General features: G+C 43.0%; 1 protein-coding gene across 1 annotated transcript; it reads left to right on the top strand.

Moving 5' to 3' along the window:
* TSR2 (TSR2 ribosome maturation factor) lies at window positions 1–23,074 on the top strand. The gene is made up of 7 exons (XM_032210789.1): window positions 1–93; window positions 2,859–2,944; window positions 3,828–3,966; window positions 11,464–11,554; window positions 12,471–12,562; window positions 21,160–21,333; window positions 21,742–23,074. The coding sequence occupies exons 1-7, from the start codon at window positions 1–3 to the stop codon at window positions 21,853–21,855; spliced, it is 789 nt and encodes a 262-aa protein (XP_032066680.1). The 3' UTR covers window positions 21,856–23,074.
* The last annotated feature ends 146 nt before the right edge of the window (window positions 23,075–23,220 follow it).

The following is a 23,220-nucleotide window of genomic DNA, read 5'->3' as shown; positions in this document are numbered from 1 at the left end:
ATGGTTTGTGGGAATGTCCTTGAGAGGCAAGAGGAAGAAGAGCTGCAGCCAGGGCAACAGTCAAATAAGAGACTTTTCGACCCAGGGAGCATGGTAAGTATCTCAGAAGGACATTCCCTGTTCTGTGGAAAACAAAGCAGCCAAGGAGACTTTCAGACTTGCAATATTCTGTTACTGTAACTTCACAATTATCTAAGCACTCATGGTTTTGGTTTCTTGTCTGGATTATCTCTAAGCGTTTGACACATATGAAAAACTCTTAAATACTGAGGATAAGAAAATAAGATGAGAAACATATGCAAAGAGTAGGTTAGTACCACACATTCTGAAATGTATGAAATGAAAATAAAATGGATATGAAAGTGAAAGTGATATGAAATCCCTTCTATTATAAACTTTATAATGGATTCATCAATTAGCCAACTATACTTTATCCTGATATGCTGTACAAATTCAAGCCTGAATGGATAGTTGATGGTTTTATGTGTTATGCTAATCCAGAACATTGAGCCAAATAAATCATCATTAAGTTTAAATGTACTGTAGAACTCAGGCAATTAGGTCAATAAACTATGGACCAATTTCTCATGGGTTGGCATGTTGTGCAAACCAAATTATTGCTTATTTTATATTACGTGATTATTCTTGGGGGGGGGGAGAAATCTTTGCAGTATCTGAATATCTAAGGCAATACTGTATCGTACATCTTTTATCTGCAATTCTACAAAGAATATGCCAAACATTTTCAATTCTATTATGCTGGGACATTATTTTTTTTAAAAATCCCACAATAAGCTAATGAGGCATGTTGAGATTTAAAAAAAAACACCCTTCTTGCAAGTCTTCTTTTTAAAACAAAGCAATAAATTCTATTATTGAGCAGCAAACATAACACTGTAGATAATAAATGGATGAATGTAGAAATATCTAGACATGATAGCCACTCCAAAAAGGAAAGCAGGGAGTATATTTTTAGCAACCAGCTGCTGTCAAGATGTAAACTGGTACCCTTTAATTGCTCTCTGAGGTAAAAGTAAGTCTTTTCAGTTCATTCACTCATGCCATCTCATAGTTCCAAAGAGGTAAGCCTCAGCTTTCAGGGTCAACTTTGTTTTTGTTTTATTCCTTGGAGCCAACCACTAAAGACTGGAGCATATACCTCTGGAATTTAAGTTATGTTTTATGTACCAAAACTGAACAGAGCTGATAAAAGTACAGCCGTTTCATATAAACCCATAGCTAAGTCTTCCACGCATGTGGCTTGCCTTAGTCTGAAGAGTTCTCCCAAACTTGAATACATGATATCCTTGATATCCATGAAGGCAACCTTTGCTATCTTTTTTTCCCCAGTTTCTGCTGGCCCAAACCATGCTGGTCAGTCCACAGCAAATAATTTCAGGGTAAATTTAAGGGCAAGAGATCTGCCCTTATGCTGTTTATCTGATACTACCTGTAGGTGTACATGCCTTAGCCCAGTGGTAGTCAACCTGGTCCCTACCGCCCACTAGTGGGCGTTCCAGCTTTCATGGTGGGCAGTAGGGGTTTTGTCCAATACTGAAGCACTTTTTTTTTAATTTAATTGACTTTTTAAAAAAAAAATCATAGCATTATTTTAAAACATTTTCATTAGGTTTTCATAAAATCACCATTACTGTGGAACCGGTGGGCGGTTAGAAAATTTTACTACTAACAGAGATACAAAAATGGGCGGTAGGTATAAAAAAGTTGACTACCCCTGCCTTAGCCTATGACCATTTAATTATCAGTCATTTGCCTTTTGGCAGCAGGTCCATCATGCCAAAAAGTTGGATAGGATGGGAAGCATGGGGAAAGAGGTTTTGCAATCTGCCCTTGGGAGATGGAGGAGGAGATGAGAAAATCCCCATTTTTTTTCTTTTTTTCTCCTGCTTCATCTGGTGAAACAAAGGTGTGTGTGTGGGGGGAAAGAGTGGAGAGTGTTGAGACTGATTCTTGGGGGGATGAAAAGGCAGAGAATGATTTGCTCCCATACTAGAGAGCAATTAATGCAGCCATGAGGAAAAAGCCCCTAGCTGGCTTTCTCTCACTTCTATGTCAGTAGTAAAATAGTGAAGAAACAGTGAAGGATATTTGCCTTTTCTTGAGTAACTGGAAACCTGGTTTTGTTGACTAATCCTCTACAAGTAATTTACAGGTCCACCACAAAATACTGACTTCTCTTCTACCTAGTCCTAACATAGTAGTTGTTCATTTTGTATCGTTTCTGCTTCATCCTAATTGTTTTCTCCCCATGTATGACCAGTCATACGGCAACCTATAAAATACCGTAGATTTCGCTGTTCTGCCAGGCGAGGCCTAAAGTTCTCAGAATGACTTATCCATTTCTCAACTCGGTCTACCTCACTGGTTGGCGGCGGGAATAATGGAGTGAAAATTATATCGGTGTTTTTGTTTTTTTAAAGTTTCTCTGGAAAAGCAAGAGTTTGACCTCTTTCCCCCCCCCCCCTTCCTTTCAAAGACTTGAGTTCCTTGGCCCGTATTTGAATCCTGTTTTAAAAGACTCTCTTCCAAATCGTCCTCCTAAGACTGAGCCGTCTCCATTTTAGGTTACTAACCTTTCTCTTTACGGGTAAATGATTTCCCCCTCACTTTGAGACTCATGCTATTTTCCAAATCCCAACTAACTCCCACAGAATCGCACACCGCTGGGAGGGGCGGGGCGAGAGGGAGAGAGGAGAAGCACCGCGCGCCGGGCGAAGCCCAGCGCGTGCCAAAAAAAAAAAAAGAGAAGAAAGGAGCGAAGGGAAACGCCAGCGCGCGTGCGCGACTGCGTACATTAAAAAAAAAAAATCCCTCCTCTCCTCTTCCCCCCACCCCCAACCCCACCTGCCCCGCGGCCGTCGATTCGATTGCTTCGCTGGTCTAATTCCATTGGACTACGTCCGCGCAGAGTTTCTTGGGAATGGTAGTATCCGTCTGGTTTATTTGCGCGGAGAGTCATACCAGTGGTCGGCAATTGAATGTCGACCATTTTGTTGGGTTTGCTTCATTGAGAATTGTTGTGCGTTTATATATAGAGTGCCGCCCAAATTAAACATGTAAATACGTATATATTGCACCAAAACAACATATTAAAATGATTGCAAGGATGAAAGGGTGCAAGGATGAAATAATAGGCTGCAAGGATGAAATAATAGGCTACAATCCCACGTACAGTGACTGGGCCTACCTCCTTTTGAATTCAATGGGATTTCCCCCCCCCCGCCATTAACTAGACCCCCCCCATTAACTAAATAATGCAGCATGAATGTATACCTTGCTGGTTTCATGCATTATAAACCATAGGTTTCCCCCCCCCACGGAGAATACAAACATAAAATGTGTGTGTGAGAGGGGGTTGGACTAGATCAGTGTTTCTCAACCTTGGCAACTTGAAGATGTCCGGACTTCAACTCCCAGAATTCCCCAGCCAGCGAATGCTGGCTGGGGAATTCTGGGAGTTGAAGTCCGGACATCTTCAAGTTGTCAAGGTTGAGAAACACTGGACTAGATGACCTACGAGGTCTCTTCCAACTCTGTTAAATCTGTCAACGTTCAAACGAAGGTTAAAACCCTTCAGTTTCAACTGTTGGGGACACTGGATGAATATTTCAGGAGGGAGAATCTGGCACTTGAGCTCACTTGAAGCCCTTCATGAAACACAGAACGTTTTGTGTTATAAACCGCCAGGTTAAAAGCAAACATTCGAAACGCTTCGATTCGGCGTCTCTCGATGGGAGGACAAACACCCGAAGCTCTTGGCTGACTCTGCAGGCGTTTATTTAGGTCTGCTTCTCTCTTCCGGACAGGTTGATCGATCATTCCGGGATCGACTTCCGGCTGCCTGCCCCTGACATGGCGACGACGCCGAAGGAGGTGGAGGAGGAGGCACGTGGCCTTTTCAGGCAGGGCGTGCAAGCGGTCTTGGACGGCTGGGCCGTGTTGCAGGTTAGGAGCCTTTCCCGGTAACGAGAAAAAAAGGGGTGGGTGGGTAGAGGGAGGAAGAGCTGTCGAATACAAATACGTTGTATTTCTGAGCTTGCAGGTACATGAAAGGAGCATTGGGAAAGCTAGAGCAGTGTTTCCCAACCTTAGCAACTTGAAGATGTCTGGACTTCAACTCCCAGAATTCCCCAGCCAGCATTCGCTGGCTGGGGAATTCTGGGAGTTGAAGTCCAGACATCTTCAAGTTGCTAAGGTTGAGAAACACTGAGCTAGAGAACAACTTGTCCGGAGGGGCGACTTCTCAGCCTCACCCCGACTTGGCAAGCAAAACAAAATGCAAGCGTGATTTCTTTTTTTTTTTAAGATTTTTTTAAATTTTTTTTAACTAAACAAAAACACACACACACAAAAAAAGAATCACCCTTCGTTACATCTTGTAGAAAGCGTATCGATTGGTTACAAATATATCCCGTGCGTTTCTTCCACAGTCCTTACATATACTTCAGATGATATTTTTTTTTATTTTAAACACATAAACACATCAACAAAAACAAAACTTAAAAACAACATAGGAACAATAAGTTCCATCGTATATCATACAGCAGTTCCGAATCGGTTTCTTTGCAGTTAGTGTTTTCTCTTCTATACATTTCTGTCTTGTGTTCATAATCTCCTTATTCGTTATCCATTTTTATGTACATTTCTTTATTTCTTTAAACTTAGCTACTTATGACCAAATATTATTTACCTATATTATGCTTTATATTTTTACTGTCATTTATTCTCTTACATACAGTTATAGATATACATTCACATAATTATTCTTTTTCTTTGCCATTCTTATATTATTATTATTCCATTTGAAAGGTTATAAGGTATAGTTTAAAATGCTTTGTTTACCATCCTTCGCACCTAAGACACCACCTTGTTTTCTCTTTCTTTTCTTTTCTCCCTCCCTTCTCTACTTCCTTCCTTCCTCCTCTCCATCCCCTTCTTCCTTCCCTTACCTCTTCCCTACTCCTACCCTTTTTCTTCTCCTTCCTACCTTCTCTCCTTCTCTTTCTTTCTCTTCCTCCCTCCTCTTCTTCTTTTTCTCTCCCTTCTAGCCACCTTCCCTTACCTCTTTCGTCCTTACATATACTTCATTCAAATCGAGTTGTACATTTTAAGTCAAGAAGGAAAAAAATATGTATTTTACTATCCCTGTACCACAATTCTCATTTAATTACCACTATTTTAAACATGCTTTTATCTAGAATCATTTATATTTAAAGACACAACCACCTACTGGCATTCATTAGGCAAATGTGATTTCTTAATTTTGGGGGTTAGTAGATTATACCAGTGGTTCCCAAACTTGGCAACTTTAAGACTTGTGGACTTCAACTCCCAGAATTCTCCAGCCAGCAGAGCTGTTTGGGAACCACTGCATTGTTTGGGAACAATGGCAGCCAGGTCTGGTAGGCTACTGGGTCTGCCTATAAAACTCCGACGCAGCCCCAGATAATGGCAGCCCCCAATGGTGGTAGCTTAAATATCATAGATTTACCCTGTTGTATAAACACTGCCCCTTACGTTGAGATATGAAGTTCTTCAAATGGAAACGGATTTCGTTGGCGTTAATGTGTATACTTAATTCGTGGATGAGGTTGCTTTTAGAATGGTGCTTATTTAGTGAAATTGTGCACGGAGAACCAGATCTTTTTCTGTGGTTGCTAAAAACTAAGGCTGTTTCCAGAAATCAAGCTTAATTTATTCATGGATTGTGTGGCATCAAGTCGTTTTTGACTCCTTTCTACTTTGACTCATTGCAGCCACCTATTTTCTTCATGACAACTTGTTTTTTCAGGTCTCCCAGTGATACACACCTGGCCATTGTAACTGAATTCATCCACCTTGCTGCTGATAACTTAATTCCCTTTTTGTTTATTTACGGAACTGAAAATAACAACCATATGTATTTTTCTTTAGAGCTTTTACTGCAAAAGAGATATGTTGGTATGTTGTTATGTACCCACAACATCTGAGTCACAAAGCAGCTGATAGAATTTTAGGCTAATGTGTTTTGTGAAGCTCCCATATGTGTCACTTAGTTTATGTTTTACAGCGTCATATGAACCTAAGCAATTTAGTTTAGTTTAACCCTGAATAAACATGTCCATTGGAATTGCATTATCCTTGTCTTGCGTATCTATCTTGATCCTCCCACTTTTATTGTGCGTGCCTTTAAATCAATACTGCTTCTTGCAGACTGCTTTGAAAAGTCCCTTCAGCTTTCTTGGAGAGATTTTCAGAAGTGGTATGCCATTGCCTTCTTCCTAGGGTCAGTGACCAGGGGGGCATTTGCCCAGGTTCGCCTGGTGCACCAATTGCGGCCCTACCTTAACCGGGAGGCCCTCAGAACAGTCACTCACGCCCTTGTGACCTCAAGACTGGACTACTGTAATGCGCTCTACATGGGGCAGCCCTTGAAGAGCATCCGGAGACTTCAGCTTGTCCAGAATGCAGCCGCGTGAGCGATTGTGGGTGCACCCCGGTACACCCACGTTACACCTATCTTCCGCGAGCTGCACTGGCTGCCTATTGGACTCCGGACGCGCTTCAAGGTGCTAGTCGTTACTTTTAAAGCCCTACATGGTATCGGACCTGGGTACTTGAGAGACCGCCTCCTGCCAATTACCTCCCTACGACCAATTAGATCCCACAGATTAGGCCTCCTCCGGATTCCATCAGCTAGCCAATGTCGACTGTCGACCACCCGGAGGAGGGTCTTCTCTGTGGCTGCTCCGGCCCTCTGGAACGATCTCCCCGTGGAGATTTGGACCCTTACCACCCTTCAGGCTTTCCGCAAAGCCGTCAAGACCTGGCTGTTCCGGCAGGCCCGGGGCTGATGAGTTCCCAGCCCCACTCAAATTGCGTGGCTGTTGAGAGTTTTTAATCCGTTTTCTGTATTATTATTTTTTTGTCTTGTTTTGTTTTCTCTATATGGTCCCCATTCCTTTTGGTTTGTTAGCCGCCCTGAGTCCCTCCGGGAATAGGGCGGCATACAAGTTTAATAAAATGATAAATGAACGATAAACGGTGTTATCCAACTGGCTTCATGCTAAAAGCAGGACACAACTCAATTTCTAGTTTGGTGCTTTAATCACTACATCAAAGTGGCTTCCTTTTTCTTTTTCCTCCCTGCTTATTTCTGACATTATTGTGGGGAAATTGTAGGAGGAAGGTGTGTTGGACATGTTCTCCAACTTGAGTTATATATAAAACAGTAAAGGTGGGATACAAATACTATTAAGGCAGCATATTGGGGCTCCTAGCCCTGGGCCATCTAGACCAGTGTTTTTCAACCTTTTTTGTGTAAAGGCACACTTTTTTCATGAAAAAAATCACGAGGCACACCACCATTAGAAAATGTTAAAAAAATTTAACTCTGTGCCTATATTGACTATATATAAAGTAATTCTTCCACGGCACACTTTACACTATGTCACGGCACACTAGTGTGCCGCGGCACAGTGGTTGAAAAACACTGATCTAGACAACCATTATATGGCAATCATTGCTTTTTGATTTTCATTACTACATCTTGCAAATATTAAGCATTTTCAGCTGTCAGAGTAGCATCACTAGGCATTTGATGTTCCTTCCTCCATTTTCAAAGCCATGCTCATCTTTTTCCAATCCATCTTCCTTGGCTGTATAATTTTGCATACAGGTCAAATAGGTAAGAGAAGAGTTATCTTGCATCTTGTCAGCCTGGAGTCAGTTTGTTTAGCTTCACACTGAGACTTCCCAATCTTGCATGGGTTTTGTATGAGGACATTAAGGTGTTTCCAGATTCCAATTTTTTAAAGCACATTCCTCAGCTTGACATGGTCAACTTACTGTAATTGAAGGCTTCTCTATAATCAATGGAGCACATACTGGGTGTTTTTGCTAGTTTGTTTTGTGTGAGGTAGCAATAATGGCTCTTGTGCCTCACCCTTTCTAAAACGATCTGGTTTCTCCTGTCCTGTGTATAAGTCTGTTCTGTGTCAATGTTCCTAAAAGCTATTTTGCTAATATAGGAAATGAAGAATATTGTGTGACAACTGTACACACCTTTAAGTCTCAATTTCCTGAGTAGGAAATTGATCGTTGGGCTAAAAGTGTCCCAATTCCAGTCCATTTCAAGATGCTGACACCAAATACACTATATTGCCAAAAGCATTCGCTCGCCCATCCACATAATCAGACTCAGTTGTGAGCGAATACATTTGGCAATATAATGTATGTCAGTGTGTCATTGATTCATTTCAGTTTTTACTGTGTTGAGCCTTCCCATGCTTCTTGACTTCCATGCTCCCACCATAATTCTGGTTTTCAGCTTCAGATTTTTTTCCCCTTGTATGGCAATATCAGAATATCATCCTAGAAGTTTTAATCTAGCTACCTCATCTCAATACCATTAGTACTCCACAGGATCTTCAGCTTTTCCTCAATAGTGTGTTGAGTGCCATTTGACACGAGGGAGCCATCTTCAGGTACAGCAGTGGTTCCCAAACTTGGCAACTTTAAGACTTGTGGACTTCAACTCCCAGAATTCTCCAGCCAGCTCTGGGAGTTGAAGTCCACAAGTCTTAAAGTTGCCAAGTTTGGGAACCACTGAGGTACAGTAAGGTCAATTATGCACTACAGCAGCAATGGCGAACCTTTTTTGGCTCATGTGCCATAAGCGGGGGGAACACAGGGGGGTCATGCACGGGCATGCCGCACCCATAATGCAATGCGCGACACCCCCCAGCGCGCATGTGTGCATGACAGGCGCGACTCCCCATTTTTTGCATGCTTTTTTCACTCTCCCCAGGCTCCAGAGGCTTTATAGGAGCCTGGGTAGGGTGAAAACTGCCCTCCCCATGCCGTCCAGAGGCTTCAGGAGCTTCCCTGAAAGCTCCGGAGGACAAAAAACCAGCCTACGAGCAAACCGGAAGTCACTTCCTGTTTGCTCATAGGGTCGTTTTTTGTCCTTCGGAGCCTTCAGGGAAGCCTCGGGAAAGCCCCTGAAGGCTCCAGAGGGCTTAAACCGGACCTACGAGCAAACTGGAGGTCCATTCCCGAACTTCCGGTTTGTCCGTAGGGCCGTTTTTTTGCGTTCCGGAGGCTTCAAGGAAGGGAGGAGGCTTCAGCTGGGGGAGGTTGTTTTCGCTCTCCCCAGGCTCCTATAAAGCTTCTGGAGCCTGGGGAGGGCGAAAAATGGCTTTTAAAAGGCTGGACTGAGCTGGCCAGCGCACGCATGCATGTTGACCAGCTGACAGGGCAATGCCTCATATGCCCTGACAAATGGCTCCACGTGCCACAGGTTCGCCATCCCGGCACTAGAGTATCAAAATCAGTTTTTGTCTAGCCATGTGGTTTTCTAGGTAAAATGCAGGAGTGTGGGTAATTCTTGACATTTGACCACAATTGACCACAACCTCGGGAAAGGTTGCCGTGGCCATCACATGACCCCGGAGCAGTGCAATCATCATAAATACATGCCAGTTGCCAAACATCCAAATTTTGACCATGGGGATGCTGTAATGGTCATAGGCGTGAGAATCGGTCATAAGTCACTTTTTTCAGTTCTGTTTCAAGTTCAAACAAATGTGAAATTAAACAAATGGTTGTAATTCAAGAACTACCTGTAATTTACCATTGTCTTTCTGTGCGGTATAAAATGATGTCTTTGCCCTTGTGATTAAAGTAACCGTCCTATATATTGTTCCTGACCAGTGCAGATAGGCACCTGTCTATTTAGCTGGGCAACTACGATGAGGTTTGAATTCTTGGCAGACACCCCCAGTGTTCTTCCCTCATTCCTTCGAGGAACAACAACCCTGCCTGCCACACCGAGGCAGCACAGCAGGACTTGAAAGGAACACATTGTGATAGGCTAAACCAACAATAGCGAACCTTTTGTGGCGCTGAGTGCTGAAAAGGCAGTGTGTTCACGCTGGTCTGGGACCCGACCCCGAAGACGAGGAAACCTATGGCACACGTGCCCAAAGTGATGTGTGGAGCCATGTCGTCGGGCACGCGCAGCATCGCCCATTTCTCTTCTGGTTTCCGCCAGGCTTATGTGCGCTGGCTAGCTAGACGTCAGATTACTGGCGTGCATGTGCGTGCAACGATTAGCTCATGCTGGAAAGCGGAAGAGCAGCTTTTCCAGTTTCCGGCACTACCGCACGCATGAAGGCCAGCTGATCATCATACATGCATGCGCGCCAGAAACTCAGAAGAGGAACAGGGGATGCCGCGCGTGCCAGGCAACATAGCTCTGCGTGCCACTTCAGGCACGCGTGCCGTAGGTTCGCCATCACGGGGTTAAACTATGGGTTGGCTAGCTAATAATGCATGCATTATGGCACGCAAACCTAGCCAGTCTGTTCATATAACAGGATGATAAATATTTAATTCTTCATAATCAACTGAGCAAATGAGAGAATATAATCACCTCCCATACAAATACATTATATAAAATATGTTGTCTGGATAGAAACTAGGAGAGAGGAAGTAACTTTTCTGTTGAGGTGAGGACAGTAAGATGTTAAATTATTTTAACATCTTATGAACTTAGAAGAAATTGTACTACTTTCCACCAATAAATTTGGTTCACCATAGTTATGTAAACCTTGTTCCAGTCTGGTCAAGAATAAAAGCATTTTAGTAAACAAATGCATATTATTATGCAAACTAATAATACCAATATATTCAAAAAGTGAACTTTCCACTTCAAGATGCTTTTTGCTGTTTAGATTTCCCCACTCTGTACATGTGTTACTATGCTATACAAATATGCTCCTTATATGGTAATTTTCTGTTATTCTGAAACTACAGAGCTAAGCTCTGTAGTAAAGGACACAGCTTGTGTGCAGCTAACTAGTGAGGAAGGGCAGTTATCTAGCATGCCCTACTACTTGAGAAAATCATTTAGAAAGCATCTGGAGCTACCTCTCGTACGTAACAGAATTGGAAACCATAGTGATTTAATAAAATCAGACTGACCATGACTAAAAGGGAAATATATATATATAGAAGGTAAAAATCTGAATAAATGTAATAAAAGATCAATTATGCTCCTTTCCTTGTATTGTTAGTTTAGCCGTCAAGCAAATGACACATGTTTATATGAATTTACTTAATCTTATATTTACAAAAAGAAAAAGAATGCTTCAAGATTATCTCAAGGATATGTCTGTTTTGGTAATGCCAATAGACCTTTATTGAAATCCACATTGAAGGGAAAATGTGGCTTTTCCCTAATTCGACTCCTAAATCCAAACAAGCGACATTTGAAGGACAAATTAGTTTTGTTATCAGAGCTCAGCCAAGGACTGGAAGCACTAACTGGCTTAGATAATTCTGTGCTATTAATTTTTCATGATTTAAATCGTGCCAATGATCACCCCAAGCAACCTTTGCTGCGTAAGGGGCCCCGTTGCTGTTTATGAACATTTTTCCTTCCTCTTTTTCCAATTGCAGATAGCAGTGGAAAATGGCTTTGGAGGGGCGCATAGCCAAGAGAAAGCTGAATGGATGGTGGTGGCTGTGGAGCAATACTTTGAAAGCAATGGTGAGTTTCTGTCCTGTTGCTTGAATGGTAGATGGCCCATGATGTGTACCTATTAGATCGCACAGACTAGGCCTCCTTCGGATTCCATCTGCTGGTCAATGTTGGCTGGCCACCCCCTGGGGGAGGGCCTTCTCTGTTGCTGCTCTGGCCCTATGGAACGATCTCCCCGTTGAGATCCGAACCCTTACTACCCTTCTGGCTTTCCGCAAAGCGACCAAGACCTGGCTGTTCTGGCAGGTCTGGGGCTGTTGATTTATCTAGCCCCATCCTAAGTCATGAATGTTGTTGAATTTTTAAATTGTTGTTTTTTATTTTTTATATTCCCCCTTCCCTTTCTATTTGTAAGCCGCCTTGAGTCTTCTGAGAGTGGGCGGCATACAAATTAATTAAATAAAAAAATACCTGGAATTACAATGGTAGAATATTCTGATCCTTTAGTCGTTCATTGCTAGATGAAGAGCCTGAACCTGAATCTGGTCTTACGTACGACACAGAATGGTAGATCTTAAATTTTATATGAAGCCCTTGGGAGTTAGAATCCTCCCTGCCATAAAGAAACCTTTTAAAATGTGACATTTAAAAACTGAAATAACTTCAAATTTATTATAGTTTCAAAAGCATGGACTGGGCTATCACTTTAAGGATAATAATGGCCATCTAGTATACCCGGATCGACATTGCTAGAGGCTCTAGGATCGGAAACCCTATTATATGTTGCTTATTTTAGCAAGTTAGTGAAGCTTAATGAGTACAATTAAAAGGCCTGGAGCTGGCGTGTATGCTTTCTTCATGGAGACTTGGAGGGTTACATGGGATGGAACAATATCCAGTAGTCTAGAAACTGTTTAACCCTAGTCGTCTTTGAAAATTTCCCGTGCAATTCTGTTATTTGACTCTGTGTCCAATCTCTCTACAGCTGACCTTGAACCAGAAGAGATAGAGGACTTCCTTGCTGAATTGATGAACAATGAATTTAACACTATAATAGAAGATGGAAGCTTGGCTCAGGTATTCGTTTGTTACTCTCCAAAGAAAAGAAAAGTGCTGTTTTTCCTCTCCTCCTCTCTTCTCCTCTCCTCGCACATGACTGTCTATGCTTTTCTTCGGTAATGTGCAGTTACAGAAGTGATATGGGGGTTTAATGGCCCCTCACGTAGATAATTTCTCAGTCATTCTGTCTTTGAAAGCTTTCAGACAGATCAAGAGCTTTTTCCAACATTAATTGATGCACTTGTTGAGATGCTTCATAAAACTCTTTGTAAGTTGGCTTAGATAGGTAGGTAGGTGTTCTGACCCCCCTCGTTCCACACCAAAGTACACTCCGAGCCAAAGATAAGTTACGGCATTTAATTAACAGACAGACAGGTCCTTGGCAGCAAACCGGCACAGACAAGCTTGGGCAGCAATAAACACAGATAAGGCTTGGCAGCAATCCAGCCTGCCAAGCTCATAATTCTGTTCTCCGACTTTCGATCCTGCGTTGACTTCTGCAAAGAGGGGCAGGTGCACAAGTAGTCTTTTTATAGTCTGGAGAGGAGCCTAATGACCACCAGCTGAGTGCAATTACCTCCTGTAACTGTGCAACTGTTCCCGACGCCTATTAGCTCTTGGATGCCCTGCATCCAGGAACAACTCACTACTGGCTTCCGGCTCACTCTCCCTTGTCTCCTCCCCACTGGTCCAAGGCTCAGATGCCTCCGGTGGCCAACCAGCCTCTCTGCGCCCTGCTCGGAATCGAAATTCTGTCCAGGGTCCTCCAGAGCCGACTCATAGGGCCCCTCGCTGTTGGAGTCCGGTGGCAGCTCCAACAGCTCCTGCTGGGCCACAACAGGTAAGTAGGTAGGTGGGGGAGAGAGTCCTCAACTTATAACAGTTTATTTAGTGACTGTTCAACGTTACAACGGTACTGAAAAATGTGATTTATGACCGTTTTTCACACAACCATTGCTGCATCCCCATGATCACATGATCAACATTTAGATGCTTGGCAACTGACTCTGCAGTGTCGTAACCCTAACTAATATTTCACTTAGCAACATACATTTTGGCCTAAGTTGTGGTCGTAACTCGAGGATTACTTGTATCACTATATCCTTCCTTCAAGTCTTCAACAGGTGAGGTTTGCCCATACTGCAACTTTATTGCAACTGAGTATTGTTCCTTGCAAAACTGAACAAAATGTAGCCTGCATTTGTGGGAAAGAAAAGTTATACTCGTGCCTTTCTCTCCGTGCCTCTTTTTCTCCAGGAAATGTTATAAGTAAGATTGTGCTGCTTGTTGTTGAAAAAGGGGAGAATGGGAGGATTCGCTATGCCTGTCAAGTACCTCCTTAGAGAAGCTGTGTCTTTTTCCAGTGCTTGCAAGCTTATGCAGTTTCAGCAAAGTACATTTGGGAGTTAAGGTGATAGTGACAGAATATGACAGCCTTGGTTATTTTTAAACACTTACGTACCTGGATTCAACAACAAGATGCTTATTTTATTATGGCCTGTGCAATGTAACAAGGTTGCTAATAAACATCTGTGAAATTACTGTGAAATAATTAATCCATCTGAACTGTCATCAATCGCTTAGCAGCAGCCAATTTTACCCCAACTAAACAGAATATGTTCTGTTGAACTGTGGTGGAGTCTTTGGTGCTCTCTGATCGGTTCCACCACAAAACCGCGAAGCCCTTATCCGCGCCGACATAAGTGCGGAGGGCAAATCCGCGCCATCTGAAGCGCTAAGGAAAAACGCGACCCTACCGCGATGACATAATCGCGGAGGGCAAATCCGCGCCTTCTGAAGCACTCAGCACCCTAAACCTAACCCTAACCCTAACCCTAAAGCAAACACCTAATCCTAACCCTTACCTTAATTTAAATCGGCTTTCTGCCGCCGCGCTGTTTTAAAGCGCCCTTCTGCCGCCGCGCTGTTGTCGCGGCGGTGATGACGCACGGTGATGACGTCGCGGCTTTAGCGACGCGGTTTTATCACCGCTATTTTGACGAGCGCGGTTTTGTCGTGCCACGCTCTGATCTTGGTTTGCTCACTGACAGTTCATTACCCAACTAGATAATTTTAATGCTAGTGACTATGGGATTTGCACACTATTTATAGGCAGTAGGTTGTCCTGCCAATGTTGGTGGATGGTGTGGATTTCTCCTTGGTACTTGACGAGAGTACTGTTTTCTGTATGATGGTCTGGTGTTAATCTAAGTGTTGTGCAGGGGATGTGTAGTAGTCTTTGTTTCCTTCTTTTTATTATCTCTTTTGAATAATCTGTAAACATGGCTTATTTTGACGGGTCTGCTGACGGCAGATTTGTCTAAATGCTAAACTTTCAGGAATTCCATAGTAATTCTAGATTACTATGCTTGTAGTTTCCCCAGTTTAAATTGTGGTTGAGTCTGTCCATGTGTGTTGTGAGATTGAGTTTTCATCATGTCTTTGGTGTACATGGGTACACGCTGCTAGTCTTCTGCCGGTCTGTCTTAGATAGTGGCTTGTTCTATAACGGTGTTTCTCAATCTTGGTGACTTTAAGTCCTGTGGACTTCAACTCCCAGAATTCCCCCAGCCAGCTGGGTGATTCTGGGAGTTGAAGTCCACAGGACTTAAAGTCGCCAAGGTTAAGAAACACTGTTCTATAAGGTTTTTTTTCCCCCTTGGGCTGCTGGGTCTTTTGATTTATTTAAGATATTTTGGAGGGTTTTAATTTGTGTGCTTTAGTGCTGTCACACGGTTATAATAGTGTGTTGATTTATTTTCCTGATAAATTTTTGATGCATGGCAGGGTTCTCCTTTTCCTAGGAGAACACTATGTTGGCTGTGCTATAATGAATGATTAGGCACATTTTAGCAATAGCAATAGCAGTTAGACTTATATACCGCTTCATGGGGCTTTCAGCCCTCTCTAAGAGGTTTACAGAGTCAGCATATTGCCCCCAACAACAATCCGGGTCCTCATTTTACCCACCTCAGAAGGATGGAAGGCTGAGTCAACCCCGAGCCGGTGAGATTTGAACAGCCGAACTGCAGAACTGCAGTCAGCTGAAGTAGCCTGCAGTGCTGCATTTAACCACTGCGCCACTTCGGCTCTATATCAACTTTTGATAAAGTTGTCTGGGTATCCAATCACTAACATTGATGTTATCTAGTTGAGTAATGAAACATCTACAAGTATTACACTGAAGCTCAGAGAGCACCAAGGACTCTACAACGAAGTGTCTGGATTCATGCGTTGCATTAAGGTATAAGTTGCTGACGGAGCTGCAGTTAGTTGGATGAGTGCATCATGCTAAAAATTCCACACAGCACAGTCCTCTGACTTATAACTGGTCTTACAACCCGGTTCCAAAGTTCCGATGGTCGCCCAAAAGTCATTTACAGCAGTTTGTAGTTGCATAACCATGTTTTACAATGTTTTCACCAAGTAAACTGGCATTTACTTTCAAGTTTTCAGCAAAAACATTGTTTGCCCGTAGCAAACAATGGCCTCATTTTGTGACTTCTGCAAAAAAGGTAGTAAAAATGGGTCTCGTCACATGGTGACCTGCTTTATGACTGTCACAACTTACAACTGTAATGAGCAGGCTCCATTACGGCCCTGAGTCCAGGACTACCTATATCCTAGCTGTTGTGGCCCAGCAGGAGCCGTTGGAGCTGCCACCAGACTCCGACAGCGAGGAGCCCTATGAGTCGGCTCTGGAGGATGTGGAGGATCTTGGGCAGGGTTCCGACTCCGAGCAGGGCGCAGAGAGGCTGGTTGGCCACCAGGAGGCGCCTGAGCCTTGGACCAGTGGGAAGGAGACAAGGGAGTGTGGTCGTGATGTCATGCATTGGAGCAGTGGGGAGGAGACAAGGCAGTTGTTCTTGGATGCACGATACCAGAGAGCTAATAGGCGTAAGGAACAGTTACGCAGTTACAGGAGATAATTGCACTCAGCCGGTGGTAATTAGGCTCCTTTTAAGACTATAAAAGGAATGATTGTGCACATGCCCTTTGCAGGAGTCAATGTATTCACTTGAGCTGGAGAACTTTTGGGGCTAGCTTGGCAGGCTGGATTGTTGCCACCGCCTTGTCTGTGCTGGATTGCTGCCAAGGCCTGAACTGTGCTGGATTGCTGCCAAGGGCCTGTATGTGTATCAATAAATCCTGGAAGTATCTTTGTCTCGGCGTGCTAGCCAAACTAGTACTTAGGATTTAAAATGGTTCTTGCTTCTCCAGCTGACCACAGTGGGGCACTATTGCTCCACAAGGAAGAGTGGCAGTTATGAAGCCAGTTGGTGAGCCAAGGGCTTGTGAAATGCTAGGTCATTGATGGTGAACCTTTTCGGCTCCAAATGCCAAAACTGGAACGTACATGCACGGGCGCCGGATCCCCGAAGACTAGGTGGCCAGCACGCGCATGTGCACCGGCCACCTGATCTTCAGGTTTCTGGCGTTCTGGCATGCACGAAGACCAGCTGGCCCGGCACGCATGCGCGCACTGGAAACCAGAGAAGCAGCTGGCAACGGTGCTCGTGCCCACAGAGAGGGCTCTGTGTGCCATCTATGGCACCTATGTGCCATAGGTTCGCCATGCGGTGCTAAGTCATTGTTTTTGCACTGTCGATGACAGTTCCCTGGAGAAGTGTGTGATTCTTAACAAATACTTTAGTGGAGGCACAGAGAACCCACTAAGCAGATTTTTGGCATAACATATTATGCAAATGCAGCTATTGTGGCTTGTGAACTATTTATGGTTTACTTTTGTAATGGTTTTGGCAGATGTGGAGGGAGGAGGACAGTGTTTATGTGAGCTTAGGAGTCTTAAATTATATTTAGTCTCTTTTGGACCTTAATCTCTAAAGCTAATTATCTTGGGTTGCTCAGAATCAATGAAATAGAAAGCTTTGCAAATGAGCTGTCACCGCCACCCCTCCATAAATCAACCTAGCTGTACTTGAAGGTTATTGCCAACATTGATAGGTTTGAGCTTCAAACACTCTCTCTGGAGATTACAACCGAACACAGATTAGGCCCAACAGAGACTTCATTTCCTTAAGAGTCCTGCGAAAAAAATCAGGTGGAACAACGGCTGATGATCTCTTTCTATCGGTCCACCATAGAAAGTGTCCTCACATATTGTATTGCAGTATGGTATGCTGGTTTAACAGCTGCGGACAGGAAGGCACTACAGAGAGTAATCAATTCGGCACAAGAAACCATTGGTTGCCCTCTGACACCACTGGATGACATCTCCAGATCTTGCTGCTTTAGCAGAGTTAAGGAAGATACTCAGAGATGATTCACACCCTGGTCAGTGTCTCTTTGCCTTGCTACCATCAGGCCGAAGACATCAAGGGTATAGCCAGCCGAACAAACAGGTTTAAAGATAGTTTCTATCCTTGGGCTGTGAGACTTTTAAATACAGCCACAATCGCTCCATGCACACGCTAGTTTTTTTTTTCTTTTTCTTTCTTTTTTCGTTTCTGTTATAATTTTGCACCAGTGAGGTTAAAACCACTTTCGTTGTATTTAAATACAATGACAATAAAGATTATACTTATACTTAGAAGGATGTGAAGTTTGCTAGAATAACTAAGAGAGTTTTCATCCAGTAATATTACAAAGGGAGAATCTCTAATTTAAAATTAAAGTCTTTAAAGTAATAGCCACCTCCTTGTAGAACGTCTGCAAATACTTATACTGAAAGATGTTTATAACTGTACTGACGAAGGAAAGACTGAGGCACTAGAAAGGTCCTCATTAAAAACAGCTACAAACAAAAAAGGCAGTGCCCAGTAAGTGAAGATATTGATGTGTATATTAAACCTAAAAAAACAATTAAGGATTACTGCTTTTTCTCCAGAGGTGTAGCCCCAGGAAATACTGGTGACCAGAGCTGTGACATGAAAGAAAACGGAAAGTAAAACAACATGTCATGTGATTGGTCTTTTGGTCCTTATTGCTCTTGGACATATATATTAACAACAATGTAGATAAGAGGACCTGCTATGTTGCAAGGAGGAAATAACTATTGCTAAGACAGCTAAATTCTTCAGACTAGAGCAGAATACAAGGACAATAGCATTCATGTGGTGGAACCATGTACAATAAGAACTCTGTACGGCCATTGTATTTTATTCAACACACAGCTTAGCATATTGTGTACACAGCCACTCACTGGCCATGCATTGGTTTGAATCAGGGGTGTCAATCTCAAGGCCGACGGGCCGGTTCCACCACAAATCCGCGGTAGACTAAAGCGCGCTCGACGAAAGCGCGTACGTGACGTCATCACAGTGCGACGAAAACGGCACGCTGTGAGCGGTAAATTTAAAATTAAAGCGAAAACTTTACCCTAACCCCCCTAAACCTAACCCTAAGCCTAACCCTTAACCTAACCCTAAACCTAACCCTTAACCTAACGCTAACCCTTAACCTAACCCTAACGCTTAACGTAACCCTAAACCTAACCCTTAACCTAACCCTAACCCTAAACCTAACCCTTACCTTTATGTGAATCAGCTTGCTTTAATTTTATTTTTATTTTATTTTAATTTATTTTTAATTTTATTTGTCGCGCTGCTGATGACGTCACGTACGCGCTTTGATCGGGCACGCTTTAGTGGACCGCGGTTTTGACGGGTCACGGACGGGCTAGATCCACCTTAGATCTGGCTCGCGGGCCCAACCTGGAAACAGTGAAGGAGCAGACCGCAGTGCCTCTGCCAGTGAAATGGGAGCTCGGGAGGGCTGTATAAGGCCTCCCCAAGCTCTCTTTTCGCTCACAGAGGGCTGCAGGACTCTATTATAGCTGAAAACAGAGCTTGGGTGGGCTGAAAGCGGAGCCTCGATGAGCGACGTCGAGCTGGCCACACACACCCTGACCATGCCCGCCCCCTGAGGTCAAACACAACCCTGATGAATGAAATTGAGTTTGACACCCCTGCTCTAAACCATAATATGATTTTGCATGGTTTGAAAAATGGTTCCATTTTGGCTTACTCAGTAAACTATGATTTAACTGTCTCATTTGTCTGGAAGGCATTGTTTTGGAGAAAAGCCAAGCTCAAAGCCATTCTCTGCTCCAGAATTAACTTTTATGAGCCAACAATTATCTAGGAGACAAGGGGGAGATGAGCTAGAATGAAAAAGGGGAGGGTAACCGTATTCTAAGCGTTGGTATTTTTGGATCATTTGAGATATATTTAATGCTGATGAGACTTGCTAGAAAGCCTTAATTGCAAAAAATAGCTAAACAACTCCAGATGTTCCTCTGGCTCTGAAGGATTAAAATTAGCCTTTACTTGGAAAGTTGTTTTAACTAATCGGAGCTTTGTAGTTTGCTTAACTAGTGATTCAGTGAGTTGCCTGAATTCAGCCAACGCAGTTACTCAGTGGTACAGGTGGCATGTAAACCAAAGTCATTTAAATTTAATAAACTTGGCTTAACCTGTAGTGTAAATTCAAAGCTGGATATATGTGTCTATATCAGTGTTTCTCAACCTTGTCAACTTGAAGATGTCTGGACTTCAACTCCCAGAATTCCCCAGCCAGCATTCGCTGGCTGGGGAATTCTGGGAGTTGAAGTCCAGACATCTTCAAGTTGACAAGGTTGAGAAACACTGGTCTATATGTAAGGACCAAGAATTCCATTGTTTCGACTTAGCATTGTGAGTAAATGAGGGCATTGTCGTCAGAAAGCCATGGCTGAATCCATCTTATTTTAGTGTTTGAAGCAGTTTCCTTTTTAACTAAGACCCTTCTTAGAGGTTGCTCAAATTTACAAATCCATTACCACGGAGGAATAGGTAAAACTAGTCATAAATTTATCCAATAACTGTACATGTTTAGTCTCTGTTGCCAAAAGAATCGGGAGACATCTGTTTCTGGCACAGAGAAAAGAGACCCAGAGGAAGCTGCTTTTAAGTTAGACACACTTTTCTTCACCGGGGGAAGGGATGCTGGTCAAAGCCTTTGATTGATTTATTGAACAGCCATTTCCATCATGCAATGCTGAGTTGGGCTAGGCAAAGGTGGTGGGGGGGATGGACCAGTTTATGGAGCAACTGTTGCAGAGGTGGGTTCCTACCAGTTCACACCTATTCGGTAGAACTGGTTCGTCAAATCTACCGAACCGGTTAGAAGAGGTTCCACCATTGGACCCAGAAAGCAGGCCACACCTACAGAAGAGGTTCCAAACTTTTTTGAAACCCACCACTGGTCCTTGGATATGATTATTCTACGCTATCATGCTTATATTTATAAAACTCAGTGCCTCTGTGAAAGGTAAGGATGACTACTGCGTTTGTGGTGCAATCAGAACATTGCGTGTGTTGAAGTTGTTTTAACGCAAACCAAAGGTGCCTTTTAAAAAACAAGTTTACATCATATTCTTATGCATGCCAGTGCTGTGTGTGAGGTAATTTAAGGTGGTTCTGACAAGTGTCGTCGGCATCTTCATATCCGGTCACATGGGCGGCAAGCCACTCCCATCCGGTCACATGGGTGGCAAGCCACTCCCACAAAGGAGGCCACACCCACAGAGTAGGTTCGAACCATTTTTGAAACCCACCACTGAACTGTTGGATCTTCCAAGTAATGAGCAATCTTTCCCTCTTCCCACATTATAGGTAAGCCAGCAACTGTGCCTGCTTTTCAGACAGAGCCATCAGAGAGACACAGTAGCAATGCGTGATGCCATTACCCACCTGGCACAGAAGAAACAAGAGGCTAGGAGGGCAGTTGCCAAATCTCAGCCAGCCGCAGAAAGCAGCAGTGAAGAAGAACAAGAAGCAGAAGAAGAGGTATTGAATACATTCTTCTGAAAATTAAGATTGAGCCTGAGGAGCAAAGCTGCACACAAAGTGACTTTGGAAATCCGAACGAAATCTGAAGGGCTTTGGGACACCTTCTGCGGAATGCATTTGCCACGGAAGAATTATAAGATGATTCTGAAGCCAGCCAGTCCTTAAAATTGTGTTTGTGGGATTGTGAGGATTTAGTTTGCCTGGACCAGGCTTCTGCAAGGCTGGCATCATAAGGCTTGGTCACTTGGTATTGAAAATTAACCCAATTTTAAGATAAACTGAAGCTCTTAATGTGTTTGTTTTGAGTAAACTCTCTGTGTCAAATGGCAGGAGCTGATTAGTTTATTAAAAAAAAACCATGAAAAATTTAAGAGATTGATCATCTGTTGTTTCTTCCTCCTTCAGGCCATGGACTGCAGTGCTGGTTCTAGCATGAACGGAATACAAAGCAACCCATCTCCACTGTCAGATAAGACCACTGAAGATGGATGGATGTTGGTGACAAGGAAAAAGAAATGAAGGGGAAAACCTATGGCAGACCTGGACAGATGCAGCAGTGAACTCTTTGTGCTGCCAAGCCTTGAATTTTTCTATAGGACGCATGATAGGTTCCTCCCACCGAAGCCTGGGCGCATTGGAAGCACTTTCTTGACTGTATCTTTGCTCCTGACAAGAGAGGCTGAATGGAATTCAACTTGGCCTAAAGTATTTTTTAAATCTTTACAGTTTTTCCCCCCTCAAAATTGGAAGATGTTCTAACCTTCCTGGAGTTTGACATGAACATTGAACAACCCTGTAGGTTCTTGTGACAGACGGAAGTCCTCTTGGCGTGTCCTGTTCATCGGTCATCTTTTCAAGCCATTGGAAGGGAGGCCACTATTTCCCCTCCTTCCAGGAAGGCAAAATCTCAACCATCCTTAGAACGCAAAGAAAGGACTGCATTCACTCTTAATCAAAGTGGGGGGGAAAGAGCGTAACAGAAAAAAAATCTTGTATTTTAAAAAAAAAGAACAATGAAAAACAAAATACAACAATGAAACGAAAAGTAAAATGGACAATACACAAATCATGATGGTAGGACATGGGAAGTTTTGGTCAATAAAAGCTTCCCTTCCCCTAACCTTCGCAGTGGCCAGCCACTATACAAGAGCAACAATAAAATATTATTTTGGTAAGATTTTGTATATCCCTTAATACTGAGGCCTTTTTTTTTTTTAATATAAAAAGTTACATGCACTAGTTCTACACCACAGGAGGGCGAAGATAAAAGAATTCCATGGGTACCAACAGCAACACCAGCAAACCTACATAAAAAATAAGGCAAGGATTTGTTTTTGTTTCTTTTTAAAATCCCACATACACACACAATCTCCACTCGTTTGTATGTTGAAACAGTACCAGCAAAAATAGGGAGGAAAGGAGAGGGATACCTCAGGGAATTTTAAGAACTTCCAAGATAGTCCAATAAGGCTCGAAAGAGAACTCTAAAATGTTAACCATTTTAAGTGCATTGTGTCAAGGAGAGGAAGCACCTGCATTATTTTCAAGGAAAGGAGTACTTCATCCGTTATTGTAATAACCACACTTTGTATGGAATCTCATATATCTCCCGTTACCTAGATCAGGAGTGATCCATGTTAAGCCAGCTGGGAACTTTACATTATTTGCCAGGGGAATGCATTCATTTCTGTCAAGGACAGTATTTTTCTGGATATTTGATGCTGGAGACTGGCTGTTGAAAAACAGCATGAAGTGTTTCTAAAAACATCATTGCCACTCAATACATCTCTCACTAATAATTTTCCTTTTTTTTTTTAGCAGTATTATGAAAACCAAATAGCAATAACACTTAGACTTATATGCCGCTTCACACCCCTCTAACCG

The sequence above is a fragment of the Thamnophis elegans genome, chromosome 2 (assembly GCF_009769535.1).
Source record: "Thamnophis elegans isolate rThaEle1 chromosome 2, rThaEle1.pri, whole genome shotgun sequence".
NCBI lineage: Eukaryota > Metazoa > Chordata > Lepidosauria > Squamata > Colubridae > Thamnophis > Thamnophis elegans.
This window is presented reverse-complemented; position numbering and strand designations above follow the sequence as displayed.

Excerpts from the sequence above, each read along its gene's own strand:
- TSR2 (XM_032210789.1), top strand. The coding sequence starts at position 1 with ATGGTTTGTGGGAATGTCCTTGAGAGGCAAGAGGAAGAAGAGCTGCAG. Across the intron at positions 94-2,858 it reads TTTTCGACCCAGGGAGCATG|ACCCCACCTGCCCCGCGGCC; the intron begins GTAAGTATCTCA and ends CCCCCACCCCCA. Across the intron at positions 2,945-3,827 it reads CGCAGAGTTTCTTGGGAATG|GTTGATCGATCATTCCGGGA; the intron begins GTAGTATCCGTC and ends TCTTCCGGACAG.